Source organism: Melospiza georgiana, chromosome 1, assembly GCF_028018845.1.
Source record: "Melospiza georgiana isolate bMelGeo1 chromosome 1, bMelGeo1.pri, whole genome shotgun sequence".
In the NCBI taxonomy this organism is placed as follows: domain Eukaryota; kingdom Metazoa; phylum Chordata; class Aves; order Passeriformes; family Passerellidae; genus Melospiza; species Melospiza georgiana.
The window spans coordinates 46739755-46752386 of NC_080430.1; the positions used below are offsets into that span (position 1 = coordinate 46739755).

Here is a 12632-nt window from a genome sequence, read left to right on the forward strand (position 1 = left end):
ATTTGACCCATTGAGTTTCATTATACATTAATTTTTGCAGAAGTACAATCTGATATGTTTGTCTTGATTTCTTGGCCATCCATAATTTAACTGCTCTGATAGGCAATTAAAACTTTTCAGGTTGGGTCTTCTGGTTTTTCAACTGTTTGTTTAGGTACAAAGCTTATTTAAACACACAGTTGAAGCATTCAACTTCAACTGTTTAATTTTTTTCTTTTATTGTAAAGTTTTTTTGTTCATCATTACATAATGCCATGTATTTGGTGACACAGACCAAGCTCTCCACCTCTCTGTCTCCATTTAGCTCATGTTTGGCTGTGTTTTATATACATTGCTGCCAATTCAACCACAGCTTCACAATGGAACTCTGTCTTCAACATTCATTGACTATCACAGATTCTGTGACATATCTGTGTGCTATTTAGCACATCCCTTTGCCTAAATAGAACTTTTGTTTTGAAGGGTTAAGTAAAGGATTCATTGTAACTCAGTGTGTTCTTGGGTTTTATGTAATTTGTAACAGATGTTGCTTCACTTGGATAAGCTACTAATTTTATAACTCCACTTTTAAATTTGGATTTTGTAATGTAGAACTTATTTTTAAATGCATTGCAAAGTGCCATATATATTTTGGAACACGTTTGTAGCATAATTCCAAGAATTTTTCCCCCCCATCTTGGTATTTAACAGTTGTACCAAATAAAAATTTGTTACTTTTACTCACTGTTGCAATTTCTCATAGGCAAAACTGCTTGCAATATTTACCTGTGTGTAGACCATTGAGAGGAGGTGTCAGGTATTTAAATAATCATCCTTGTATTGTTAGTATCAACCGACCATATTAACTCATCTGGTGTCTCAAAATTGGTAAATTCTTAAAAACAAACATAAAAAGCCAATAATATAGGAAAAAAGAGACAAATATAGAAAAGTATATTAAACAAGTTAAAATAATCTTAACTGTAATCCTTACTGCAGATGGGACATCAGAGACAAAAGGAATTCCTCATTTCTGTTCCCATGGCTTTACACAAGGAAGCTCAGTCAAGGATGGGCAGCAGTATAAAGCACTAAGATGGTTTAAATAAGCAGTAAACTGGCAACACTGATGGGACAAGCAAGTTTTGCCACTACATTAGTGTTGCTAATGATAGTGGAACCTTGGAAAAAGTTAAAGATAGAATCTAAAATGTTAGGCTTTGTGCTTTCCCAGATCAACTGCACCTGCGTAAGCAGTATGATAAATGATATAATTGTTAGATGTGATGATTGTTTAGTAATTAAATGTAATTATTATATAACCATAAGAAGAATAGTGAGAAACTATGTTGGAAATTCAGAGAGGGGCTAAATTTATGTATACAATAGAACAATATAAGTTTAATAATTAACATGAAAGTTATGTAAAGATAGAGTATAAAACATGATCATTTTGGATGTATGGTCGGAGTTAGATTTGGGTTGAATACACCCCGATTCCCAGAGCTCTAAATAAAAAGCACCGCATATAATCCCCTGTGATTATGTGTTTTTGAATGCTAACACTAAGACAGAAAAAATTTTGAAATTGATTTATACACATGAAGAGTCGCATGTTAAGCATCAAAGGAATATGAATTTCTTACATTAATTAGAATGTGCTAATTTAAAGTAAAGCTAACCAGGTGGTCTTCATTCTTGGATTTTACTGGGAAGGTTGTTTATATACTTAGGACAGACAAAATAGAAAATTCCTATGGAACAGGGTGACATTGATTTATCAGGGTTTTAATTTGGGTTTAAATGTATTGGTACTCAAGTACTTTTGGATAATGCACTCAGGTGTCTGGGTTTCTAAACCCACTAAATATTTTGCAGTAATTTTCAAAAATAATTCTATCCAGACTATAATAATGTAGATAAAAGCTGGAGAGAGAGACTTCTGAAGAAGAAGCCTATTTTCTTAATGAGTATTCTAAAGAGGAAAAAACTAAGAAGCTGGAGATATTTTTTCCTATTGAACTGACCATATTTATACTACTATGCTGCTGTATAGCTGAAATTATATTTACTTTATCCCCAAAGATTTTCTTATTGACATCATTGTCACTAGTTCTTAAAATGAAAGAATTAAAATAAATGATGAAGCATGATTCTCTGTGGCAATAAGCCACTCCCGCTTTGGTTTTGTGTAAGACACAGTTTGATATTTGTGAAGTTGCAAAAGAGGGTTCTCAATATAAGCAATACATGCATTTAGCTCTTATAAGTGTTTGAGTTGACTGTCATCAAAATGTGCAGCCTTTGTTATGCTTGTAGATGGTATTGCTTTGTGGTAAAATCCAATTTGGAAAGGTGCAGTAGAGCTGTTAGTGATAATTCTGTCTTGGAAGCAACAGAAGAAAACAAAACCACACAGCTTCCCTGACAGCCCTCAGTATTTTCTTAATCTAACTCTTGTTTTCAGAGTTACAGACTGCTATAGTAATTACTCGTGTTAATTTCATGTTGATCAAATGAGGCAGTAGATTTTCAGGAGGTAGCTGTGTGCATCCAGATAAAGCCTGGATCATCATGCTGCAATGTCTTTTGTCTCTGCTGTCTTCTCTCATCAAGGCCATGTTGAGCTTCACTTGAAAGTCGAGTATTTGGCATCTAGTGAATTGAAGCTTTGTTGTCATCATGGTGGTCCTGTGCCACAATTTAAAGAGCTGCAGTCATGGTTAGCACAAGCTGAGACATTCTCATAAGGGTCAGATAATTGTGGCCTGGGGTGCTTAATCCCAACGTGCGCTCTCACGTCGCCACTGCCGCGCTGTGGGAACGCCGCGGCGTTTAGAAGTGCTCCCTTGTGACAGGGACTTGCTCATTCTTCCTGGTGACGGAGCGCTCGATAAAGATCGCCCTCTGACATGGATATCTCTGCCCACATTCCATAAAGCTTCAGTCACCTGTCAAAGGCTCTGTGCACAATGGCTGTTGAGTGAGATGGTCTGCACAGGGAATCAGGCTGCTAATCACTCCTTCTCTGTCTTGGAAACTACTTTGAGACTTGCCTGTTTAAAAAACCAAAAAGTTTACTCCTAGAGCAAGGGCATTAAGAATTTTAGATATAGAGGTAAAAAAAGGGGCTTGTAAGAAAAAACATATTTGACTTCAAATGCCTACACATCCTATGTGAATTAAGATATGTGATGGAGACTTCTTAAAACCACACACAAAAAATTGTTAGGCCTTGTTTTAGGTTTGGCAACTGAGTTTTATTTCCTTCTCTAAAATTGGGAAAAGAGTGAGACTAGAAGTAAATGTCCTGTTCAACAGCAATGAAGAAGCCATAATTAGCATTTCTCAGGTCTCCAATTCTTCCTGCTTTGTATTCATTAACATCCTGCTTAATGAAGATCTAATTCTGCTTAAAAGTAGTTGAAAGGGGTTAGATCAATTAACTTTCTTGCAATAAGTTATTCTGTAAAAACAATTGCCAGAAGAGACCCATGAGATTCATCATCCATGTGTTCATTTCAGAATAGTTAAATTTCCAATGTTACCTTTCATATTGTAACAAAATTTTCATACAAGAGTTGCTCATAAGTGCTATGGATGGCATGTAAAGAGATTCTCTATTCCTTAAATGCCAAAATTCTGTTTCTTCATACTTCATTTCTGCTAAAAGTAAAGTTACTTCAGAATTCTGGAAGCTGAACCAAGTATATTAGAACTACATGACAGTAAGACTAGTTGGCTATTTTTTACCAGTTGTGAATAGCTGTTTTTTTTTTCTTCTTCTGTTTAAATAAAAAAACAGAAAACCATATTATCTGTCTCTTTTTCCTGTTTTCCATTTTAGGATATGGCATAAAATCTGGCAGGGTTTTCAGTCCCAATGGTGTTAGGGACTCCAAGAAAATATACTACCAACACAAAGGAAGCTCCCTGGAACTTCATGCTCATTTCTTGCCCTTTATTTTTTCAAAATTTTCTTCAACTTCCTATCCAGCTAAGAAGAAAGTGTTTTGTATTTTTGGAATTGTGTTTGTATTTTTTTATATTATTAGAAGAAGCCTGGGAGAGTCATTATTATGGTCCATTATTGCCTCAAGAAATTTGTCTGCATGTACAAGAGTGGGCGATGTTGCAAGCCTTTTTCAAGAGGCATAACTAATTTTGAAGTTATTGCTGGATGTTAAACAAAGACCTAAAAATATCTTACATTACCTCTAATGATGGAGAACTCTGACTGGTTTTAAAACTTGCATCAGCATTAGTTTACCGTTTTCACATGCTTGACATATTACAAGACCTACTTAGCAATGAAAAAAGCATGGAGGGACATCTTTCTGCTTAAACACTTAAGGCCGAAAACATTGAGAAATGTTCTATACTTGGAAATTATCGAAGTCAAATCCTTGTAATAGTGATGGGGTATGAAGTTCTTAAGACTATAAAAAAAATCTGGATTTCAATTCTACCATTGCAAGTGACAGTATGAAATGTAGTAAAAATGTTAAACATGATCTTTGTCTAGAGATAATTACTTGTTTTTTTACAGTATACTTTCATAATAATTTAACTGGCCTTTACTTTTCTGTAGTTACATGTGTTGAAATAGAGTAGGGATCTGTTCAGAAGAAAAAATAAAATAATATAAATCAAAAGTGAGTTTTGATCAGTTATAAAAATATATGTTCAATATTGTATATCCACACTATTTCAGTGTCTCTTAAATATTTCCTGCATCAGATACTTTCCTTTCATTCATAAAGTTTAGAAAGATCATTTGAAAAACTTATTTTTAGTTTTCTTTGTTTGAAAGCTTTGTGATATTGAAGAAGGAGAAAGAAAAATGTTAAGTAGGCAATGATAGGTCTCATGCCATATAGATGGACTTTTTACTTAATAGTTTCCAGTTGGTCTAAAATCTTTATATGTAAGCTACATTTGAGACTGTCAGTTGCAATGCATTTTCCTACCTATCCTGTGAAAAAGTGAGACAGGGAGAGGTTTTCTTTTTTTATAAGATTTTATATCTATTTAGAAAGTTGATAAAATAGATATTAAACAGATTGAACAGCTACTCTGGGAACTGAAAATAAAATTGGGAAATGATGGAGAAATCATGATTGAGTCTGAAGAGACAAGGGTCTCAGATTGCAAAGGGTACAGATCCTTTATGTTCCTCAAATATTACAAAATATAAATAGAGATGTTCAGGCAAAAATAAAATGATTAAAAATATTAATGTCATGTTGTTAAAACTTACTCATTCCTAAATTCCGCAAGTGTTTGAATGAAGAGCCCCAGAATAATTCTAAAATTTGTAGCTCATGTCCTGGGAGATTTTTAGGGTAATTTTACTCCATGAGAAAAGATTTTTTCCCCCCTCTCCTGTCAAGTATTTACTGTGTAACCATGTATTGTCAAGGAATCTTTAGTCTTGAGGCTTTTAAAAAATTACTACATCTGTGTGTGCCTACGTTATAGTGTGGTAATTCATATTGTATTGTCATGTGTCCTGGATATTCCAGATCTCAGAAAGCTATATTGGGTCACTTCATCTGTTAACAGAATAATTAGTGCTTAGAAGTGGTTTTTCCTCCTCCTTGTTATTTCTGTAAGTTTAAAGTAGAGCTTGTATATGTGCAGTTATCTGAAGATTTAATTACTATGTTTCAGTGACCTGCAATGCTTAAAGACTGCACTTCTCCTTTAGAAACTTAAGTCTACCACTTTTATAACATTTGCCTAATATTATTGTGCATGAGTACTGTAGAATTTTGTGCCAAAGAAGAACTTTTAATAGTTGTTCTTCTTAAGGGTTTTTATGAAACTGCTTTCAAAATAGGTTTTGGACTTGGTACATCTGGTATTGTTTGGAAGTACTGGGATATATTTGTTTTACACCTAGAGCCTGTGAAAAGGTGAGCATCTCCTTTGTTCATGTTTATAAAATAGGAAGGAAACCAATCCTTAAATGAAGGCTCCATAAGGTAAAAGGCCATGTCAGTTACTTCTCTTTATGCTGTTTGTGTTTCTGAAGTACATAGGACAATGTCAGCTGAAATGTAGCACAGAGTGAGAAATCACCTGGGAATTTATGAATGACTCCAGAAAGTAGCCTTTGCTATGTAAGTGGGGTTCAGGTAGTTGTCACACAAGGGTAACTCTGTTTGCTTAGATCTTCAACAAAATTAATTTTGTCTGAGCATTATCCATGGTAGGGTACAGGTAGCTTGCCAGGAATTCTGAATTGTACTGTCCCAGTCAGTGATGACTTTGGTGGAAGCATACCAGTGAATGAGCACACCTCATTAGCATATTAAATTCATCTTCATTCATTGTTCTTCCCAATTTTTCAGTTGTATATTGGACAGGAAAAGAAATTAGATATTTGAAGGGCTCTGTTAGACTGAGGAAGATTTTACTGTTGTTGCTTGTCTCAGAAAGATGAAGCTGTACGATGCATAAAATTACTGTTACATGGGTCACAGACAGCTGATGTAGGTTGCTACATAGTGTGCTGCTTATCAGTGGCTTTGTCACCCATAACTCTTGGAAAGTGACTGTGATATGGAACTTCACCTTTTGTAGAACATGAGGTGTGGAAAGCATCAAGGCTTTGGTCAGAGCAAACTGAATGCCAACACAGATGCATCAGGTGACATGTTGGTGATATCATTACTGTTCTCTGACCAAAGTTTGTATGTTGGTTTTCACTGCTTGGGATTAATTTCTTCGTTCTCCTTCACATGGTTAGCTGGGGTTTTTTGTTTGTCTATTTTGTTACTTGGCTCTGATTTATGTAGTGTTTGGACTCATGGGTGTCCTGTGGGTTTTCTGCTTTATTTGGAAAGATTACATTTTAAAATCTAAAACAAAAGCTATCAACACATTTTGTTTGAAATGTTTCATATTTATAGTTCCCTAAAATTCTGTTTTCTTTATCTTCCCAGTCACATGGGAGCTTGGAGGGAACACACATACATCTCTAATGCCAGCATTGCAGATTAAAAATAGTTTTCTTCCACCAAATGCTAACAGCTGGTTGGCTCTCTTTCCCTGCTGAAGATGCATCATATAGTAGTTTCATTTTCCTGCTGTTGCCAAAATGTTAATGGATCAGGCTCTGCAAGTTGTACTTTGTAAATTCTGCCGTAATACTAATTACACTTAACTGCATTTCTATGAGGCTTTTCACAACTCCAGTCAAGCACCTATTACCCTGTCTTGCAAATAAATAAACAGAAAGTGGTTGAGAGAGGTGCTTTGCGTTGATTTAAATAACAATCAGATAATCAACGCTTCTGTAAACCAAGTGTTGTTTGGGTAGCATGGAGATATAATGGCACTCCTGAGAACAGGTCTTTTAAGTTGTGCTCCGCCAGGATGAATCCCTAACCTTTGTACCTTTCCTTTCCTTGGAGTACTCCAGCGCAAATACTGTGGAAAGTCTCTTGTCATATTGAAGTTACAGCAATTGCCTATTGAAATGATTTCTGAAACGAGTGTCATATAATAGGTTCTCTGGTTTTCCCCATCTTGAAGTACTCAGCAAAACACTTACCGTATTAGAAGTGAATCTGTTAGTTTTATTTTATTTTGAAAATTCTTTCATAATGTCTGGGACTTAAAGTGATATTGCCTTCATATACATGATCCATAATGTTTACATTTTGGCATAAACGCTGAAGGAACTAGGGCAAAACATGGAAAGACATGAGAGTTAATAAAATAACAGATGGCAGCTGTGTTCCAATGGAAATAATTATATGCTGCCTTTTTAATAGCATAAAATCAATGTGTTGTTTTTGATTAATACAGTAGGTTTACTGGTCATATGGAGATTAGTGTGTGATATAAACCTGAAAATTAGTTTGTTGTCACGTATTATGTGATATGATGGGGATTAATTTCAGGAATGCCTTAAAAATATGCTCTAAACAAAATCCTTTCTACACTTACTGTACTAGATGGATTAATCCTGTTGCCATATGGACTTGAAATTGCCTTGGGTATGCAAAAGAAAAATCTAGATAAATGATAACTCATTTAATGCTCTGTGGTTTGTGTTTATGGAAAACAGAATTCCTCAGGATCTTCTAAAGGAAAACAAGAGTGTGCCAAAGGTAATTTCAGTGTTGAGTGTTCACGGATGGTAAAATTATATTTAACAGATGTTTGTAATTTTTGCAGGTAATAGCTCTAGCAGATGCAGCAGAAGAAAATCAAGCCAACATGTTCCAGGCATTTGCAAAGTTGAAAAGTGCCACCCATCTGGTGATTATGCTGATTAGTTTGTGGCAGAAGCTCAGCACTGATCAAGTTGCTATTTTGGAAGCTACGTTTTTGCCATTAGCAGAAGATACACAAGAGCTGGTAAGGATCTGTAAGAGCTGCTTAAAAGTTGCACATTCTCACAGCTTTAAACCCTTAAATTTCCTTATTTCTCCCTGTATTTTGCTGAAGACTGTCCTTTGAAGTAATTTCAGTAGCCTTACTAAGTAGGTGTTTGGTGCAGACTGTGCTGATTTCACAGCAAAGTGGAAAAGTAGGAGTAGATTATAGAATGTTTCAAAAGAGGACACGGGTGGTGCCAGTTTAATTCTGCTTTGCCTTTCCTTACCAAGCCAAGTAGGAATGTCTCACATAAATTTAGCTGAGTTTCGCCTTCTGTCCTGTGGTTAGGATAAACAGAATAAGACCCCCAGGTTTTGAAGACTCTAATATGAATGTTCTATAACATACATGTCCACATTCCAATAGAAATATAAAAGGTATGCACAGCAAATACAGTACATACATTTAAGTTGATTAATCATTTGCCATACTTTGTCCTCAGTGTATTTACAGTGGTTTATATAAGGGATGAAACTTATGTCAGCAAAATACTGTGAATAGACAATTTCCTTGTGCTCCATTCTGCATTCTGTGGATGTCATGCTAATTCTGTTTTGATTTAATGAGTGTGACCAGGTGAGATTGTGTATAAAATCTGGAGATTGGTCTGTGAACACAAGTAATGCTGTTTATATCCACACCTAAGGTCCACAGCTAAACACTGCCTTAGTTGAATTAAAGAATGTTCTCAACTTAATTAAGAGTTCATCCCCAGTTAGTTTCAACAATTATCTTAGGTACACATTAATTTTAATTTTCATGCTCTGCACAGGGTTTTTGCCAATGTACAGTGAATCCAGATTTTGGTGCATACCTGGAATACTTAGAATGGTTTGTGGTCTTTTAGAAAACTTGCACTGGGTTCCAAGTGAATCTAGGATCTTCTGCCATTTCCACCTGGGGGGCAAAAAGTGTTTTGGCATTTTATGTGATATTGACTCATACCAGGCAAAGCAAAACAGTTTTGTTGAGATTTGTTTTGGATTTAGTCCTCATTTAAACTTGGAAAATCAAGCTTTGAAACTGAGGAACGTGCATTCCCATGAACTGAATTCAAAGAAAGTTCCTATGAATCTCCTAAAAGCCCAAACAAACATTTTTTTACGTGACTAATTTTTATTTTGCCATCAGGAATTGGGTTGCTTAGCTGCACGTTTTGATGAAGTATAGTACCATTTGTTGTATCCTGTAATGCAGGATTTTGCTTCAGCCTATATATCAGTGTGGTTTTAACGTGGTGGTTAACAATGTTCCATGTTGAAGCTGCAAGACTTCACATAAGCATTGTAAGGATGTATATCCTGCAGAGCAGTCAGGATGAAAAATGTAAACCAACAACTGGAGGTGGAAATAGAAACAAAACCTTTACAAGATACTGAATTACTTGCCATATTGAAGTTGTTATGGTACCACAGAAATCTGAATGTAATTTAAGAAGCTTAGGCAGGGAATGGGGAAATCTTCTGACATACCAATGATATTTACAGACAGAAGCTTCTAGCTAGTATTCAGGTTTCCTTGTAAGCAGTGAAGTAGAACACTGGTGAAAGAAAATACTCTGAAGAATTTTTATTTACTCTTCAAACAATTCTGCACAATGGTTTGTTGTATTTTTATTTGGAGGGAATGTGTTAGAAGACAGTTTGGATGCAGTCTACATCTCCAGAACATTTTCTGCCTTGTGAGCATTAAACTATGGAAGTGTTTTCTTAAAAAAAGGGAAATGTTTGGAAAACACTGTTAACATAAAAAGAAATGCCTCTTTTACCATAACATCAACATTATTCTCATACATGCCATTTCATTTAGAACAGATTGTATCTTGTTTTCTAGACCTGGCAATCACTTCAGTTAGATATTTAGCAAATGTGAAAGTGGCATTCTCTGTTCTCATTGTGTCACCATTTTTTTCTCAGACTGCTAAATGGTTTCTCTTGCTGTAAGCTTTTGTCTAAGAACATATAAAATTTGGGTTTTCTTGTCTGCAATGATATAGTGGAAGAAATACTGCAAACTTGCATATTTTATATGAATAACAGATATTTGGTATCATGTTTTGTTTCTGGCAGTAAATTTCTAACTAACACCTAGATAGCATTGCTTTGATAAAACTGACTAAGCGGGTTGTTCAGAGTTGGAAATACAAGGACATTCCTCTTTTTCAGTGATTCTTTCATGAATGATGCACAGTTGTAGAAGTATAACATCAGAAATATAACGAGATCTCTCTCGGGGTAAATGAGCTAATTCTTCTGATAATGAAGCCACTCAAAATTGATGTCAAAACTGAAGAAAAGTAGTTGCAGGGAAGTTAGCTGCAGTTTTGCCCAATGTACCTTGTTACTGTGGCACTAAAATAAAATCCATAGTTAAAATATAGAAGTATATATTAATACTATTTCAGAGCATAGTGTTACAGCTGTATGCAAACTATACTTTCACATGTATACTGGTTTTGAGTTCTGTATTTTTCTATCTGTTGAAATATATGGTAGTAAAACACTTTAGGGCACTTTTGGAGACAAAAGAATCCATGATTTGTTAATGATGTTAAAAAGTACTAGAGATTTTGTTACATGGAGAGTTGGTCACTGTTCTGCTAGACTAACATATTTGTTATTAGCTTGTAACAGGGACTGACAGCAATTTGAAGTACTATAAAGTCTGAAACAAAAAAACCCCTCGTATTCCTAAGGGGTGTTTTTCAGTGATTATCCTTTACCAAGCTGAGTTTTCTGGATAGAAAAAGATTTGAAAAATGCTGAGTTTGTGATAAAGTATATGTTTACAATAGGAAATCCGTTTGGGAGAGGAGGGAATTTGTCCAGGCTAATTTAAAGGGTTCAAAGGGTTCATGCTACATGGGGTAGTTTTGGTATAATGGTTGGATGGTGTCTGGATTGACTGATGGCTCATATGCCTGATGGTTAAGGTATTAATGCTTTCTTTGTTTAACACATTACAAAGGGAGAATATGTCTGTCAATACAAACATTCTGACTTTAAGACTGATGGAGGGCCCTTAGAAATACAGCCATCAGCAGCAACTTTACTGAAGAGTAAATGTTTTCCTAGTTCTCCTGTTGTTACCAAATAATTACATACAAGTGCTTCATTGCTCAGAATCATTCCTTGCTTGTTGTAGTCACATTTGTGTTACTATAGTTAACAGTAACAGCTATAAACCAGTGTTGAGGAAGTACATTTCCATCTCTCTTTATTTATGTTTGGAGTCATACTAACCAAGTAAATGTCTGTATTAGATCTTAGGATTTTATTGAAGTTGTAATTTGAAAGAAAAATATGCCTGAGGATGAAATGCATATTTTAATTGACTCTATGATTTACAGTAATTAACTTACTTTAGGGACTACGAATTTACCACTTCACAGTGTTGATTAAATAAAGAGATAAAGTTGAAAAATGTACTTTAAGGCAGTGATGAAAAAGAAATGGTGTCAGAAAACACTCCTGAAGTGCCTGTAAAAGTCACAGGAGTTACTGTCAAATGTCTCTGCTTACTGTAAGAAGATGATCTGAATGTAATCCACAAAAAAGAAAGAAAAAATCATTTGGGAAAGACTAGATAGCCTGCTAGGTTTTATGCATGATAGCAAATGGGTTTTACTCTACAGTTCTTGAGGAATGTAAAAAATACCATTTTGTGGAAAGAATCCTTTACTGAGATTAAACTCAGTAAAGGATTAAAAATCAAAGGTAAGGTTATTTCTGTAATTCCAGCAGGATTAATTCTGTCATGACTGACATTAGAAAAAATTTTCTTTGAATTTTCCATTGCTGTCCTCTGCTTTTAAAGCTTTGAGCTAATAATTGTATCTTTGGCAAGAGTAATTTTTATGAACTCTAATTTTTAGAATTTATTGGGAAGTGTCACTTTAATTCTTGTTATTATTCCAACCTAGCTCTTGATTGCCATACAAATAATCTGGAATTAGTTTTTTGTGCCTTAGATTTTCTATATTCCACTTGTCATTGTAACTACTTCTTAAATGCAAAGTTCCAACTGTGTACCAAAAGGAAATATTTAAAAATAGGCTGAAATATTTAATATTTTCTTGTTTGCTATAGGCTAGTACTAATTATCTTTTAGTTAAAATTTCTTAAATGTAACAAAAAACCCTCACTCCAAACCCAATAAACCAACAAAATCCCTCAAAACCACCACAAGGCAGTGGGCCGTGAGGATGGATAACTTGAAGCCAGTTTTACATATGGTTGTATTCTTTATTTTTGTGAACA

At 34.8% G+C, this 12632-nt stretch overlaps 1 protein-coding gene across 2 annotated transcripts in view; it reads left to right on the forward strand.

Annotated features, from left to right (window-relative positions):
* The window catches only part of BBS9 (Bardet-Biedl syndrome 9), a 286254-nt gene that overhangs the window by 119330 nt on the left and 154292 nt on the right, over nt 1–12632 (forward strand). For both annotated transcript variants that reach the window (XM_058024837.1, XM_058024846.1), the window contains one exon: nt 8170–8352. In XM_058024837.1, the coding sequence (XP_057880820.1) occupies nt 8170–8352 (183 nt within the window). The remainder of the gene's footprint in view (nt 1–8169; nt 8353–12632) is intronic.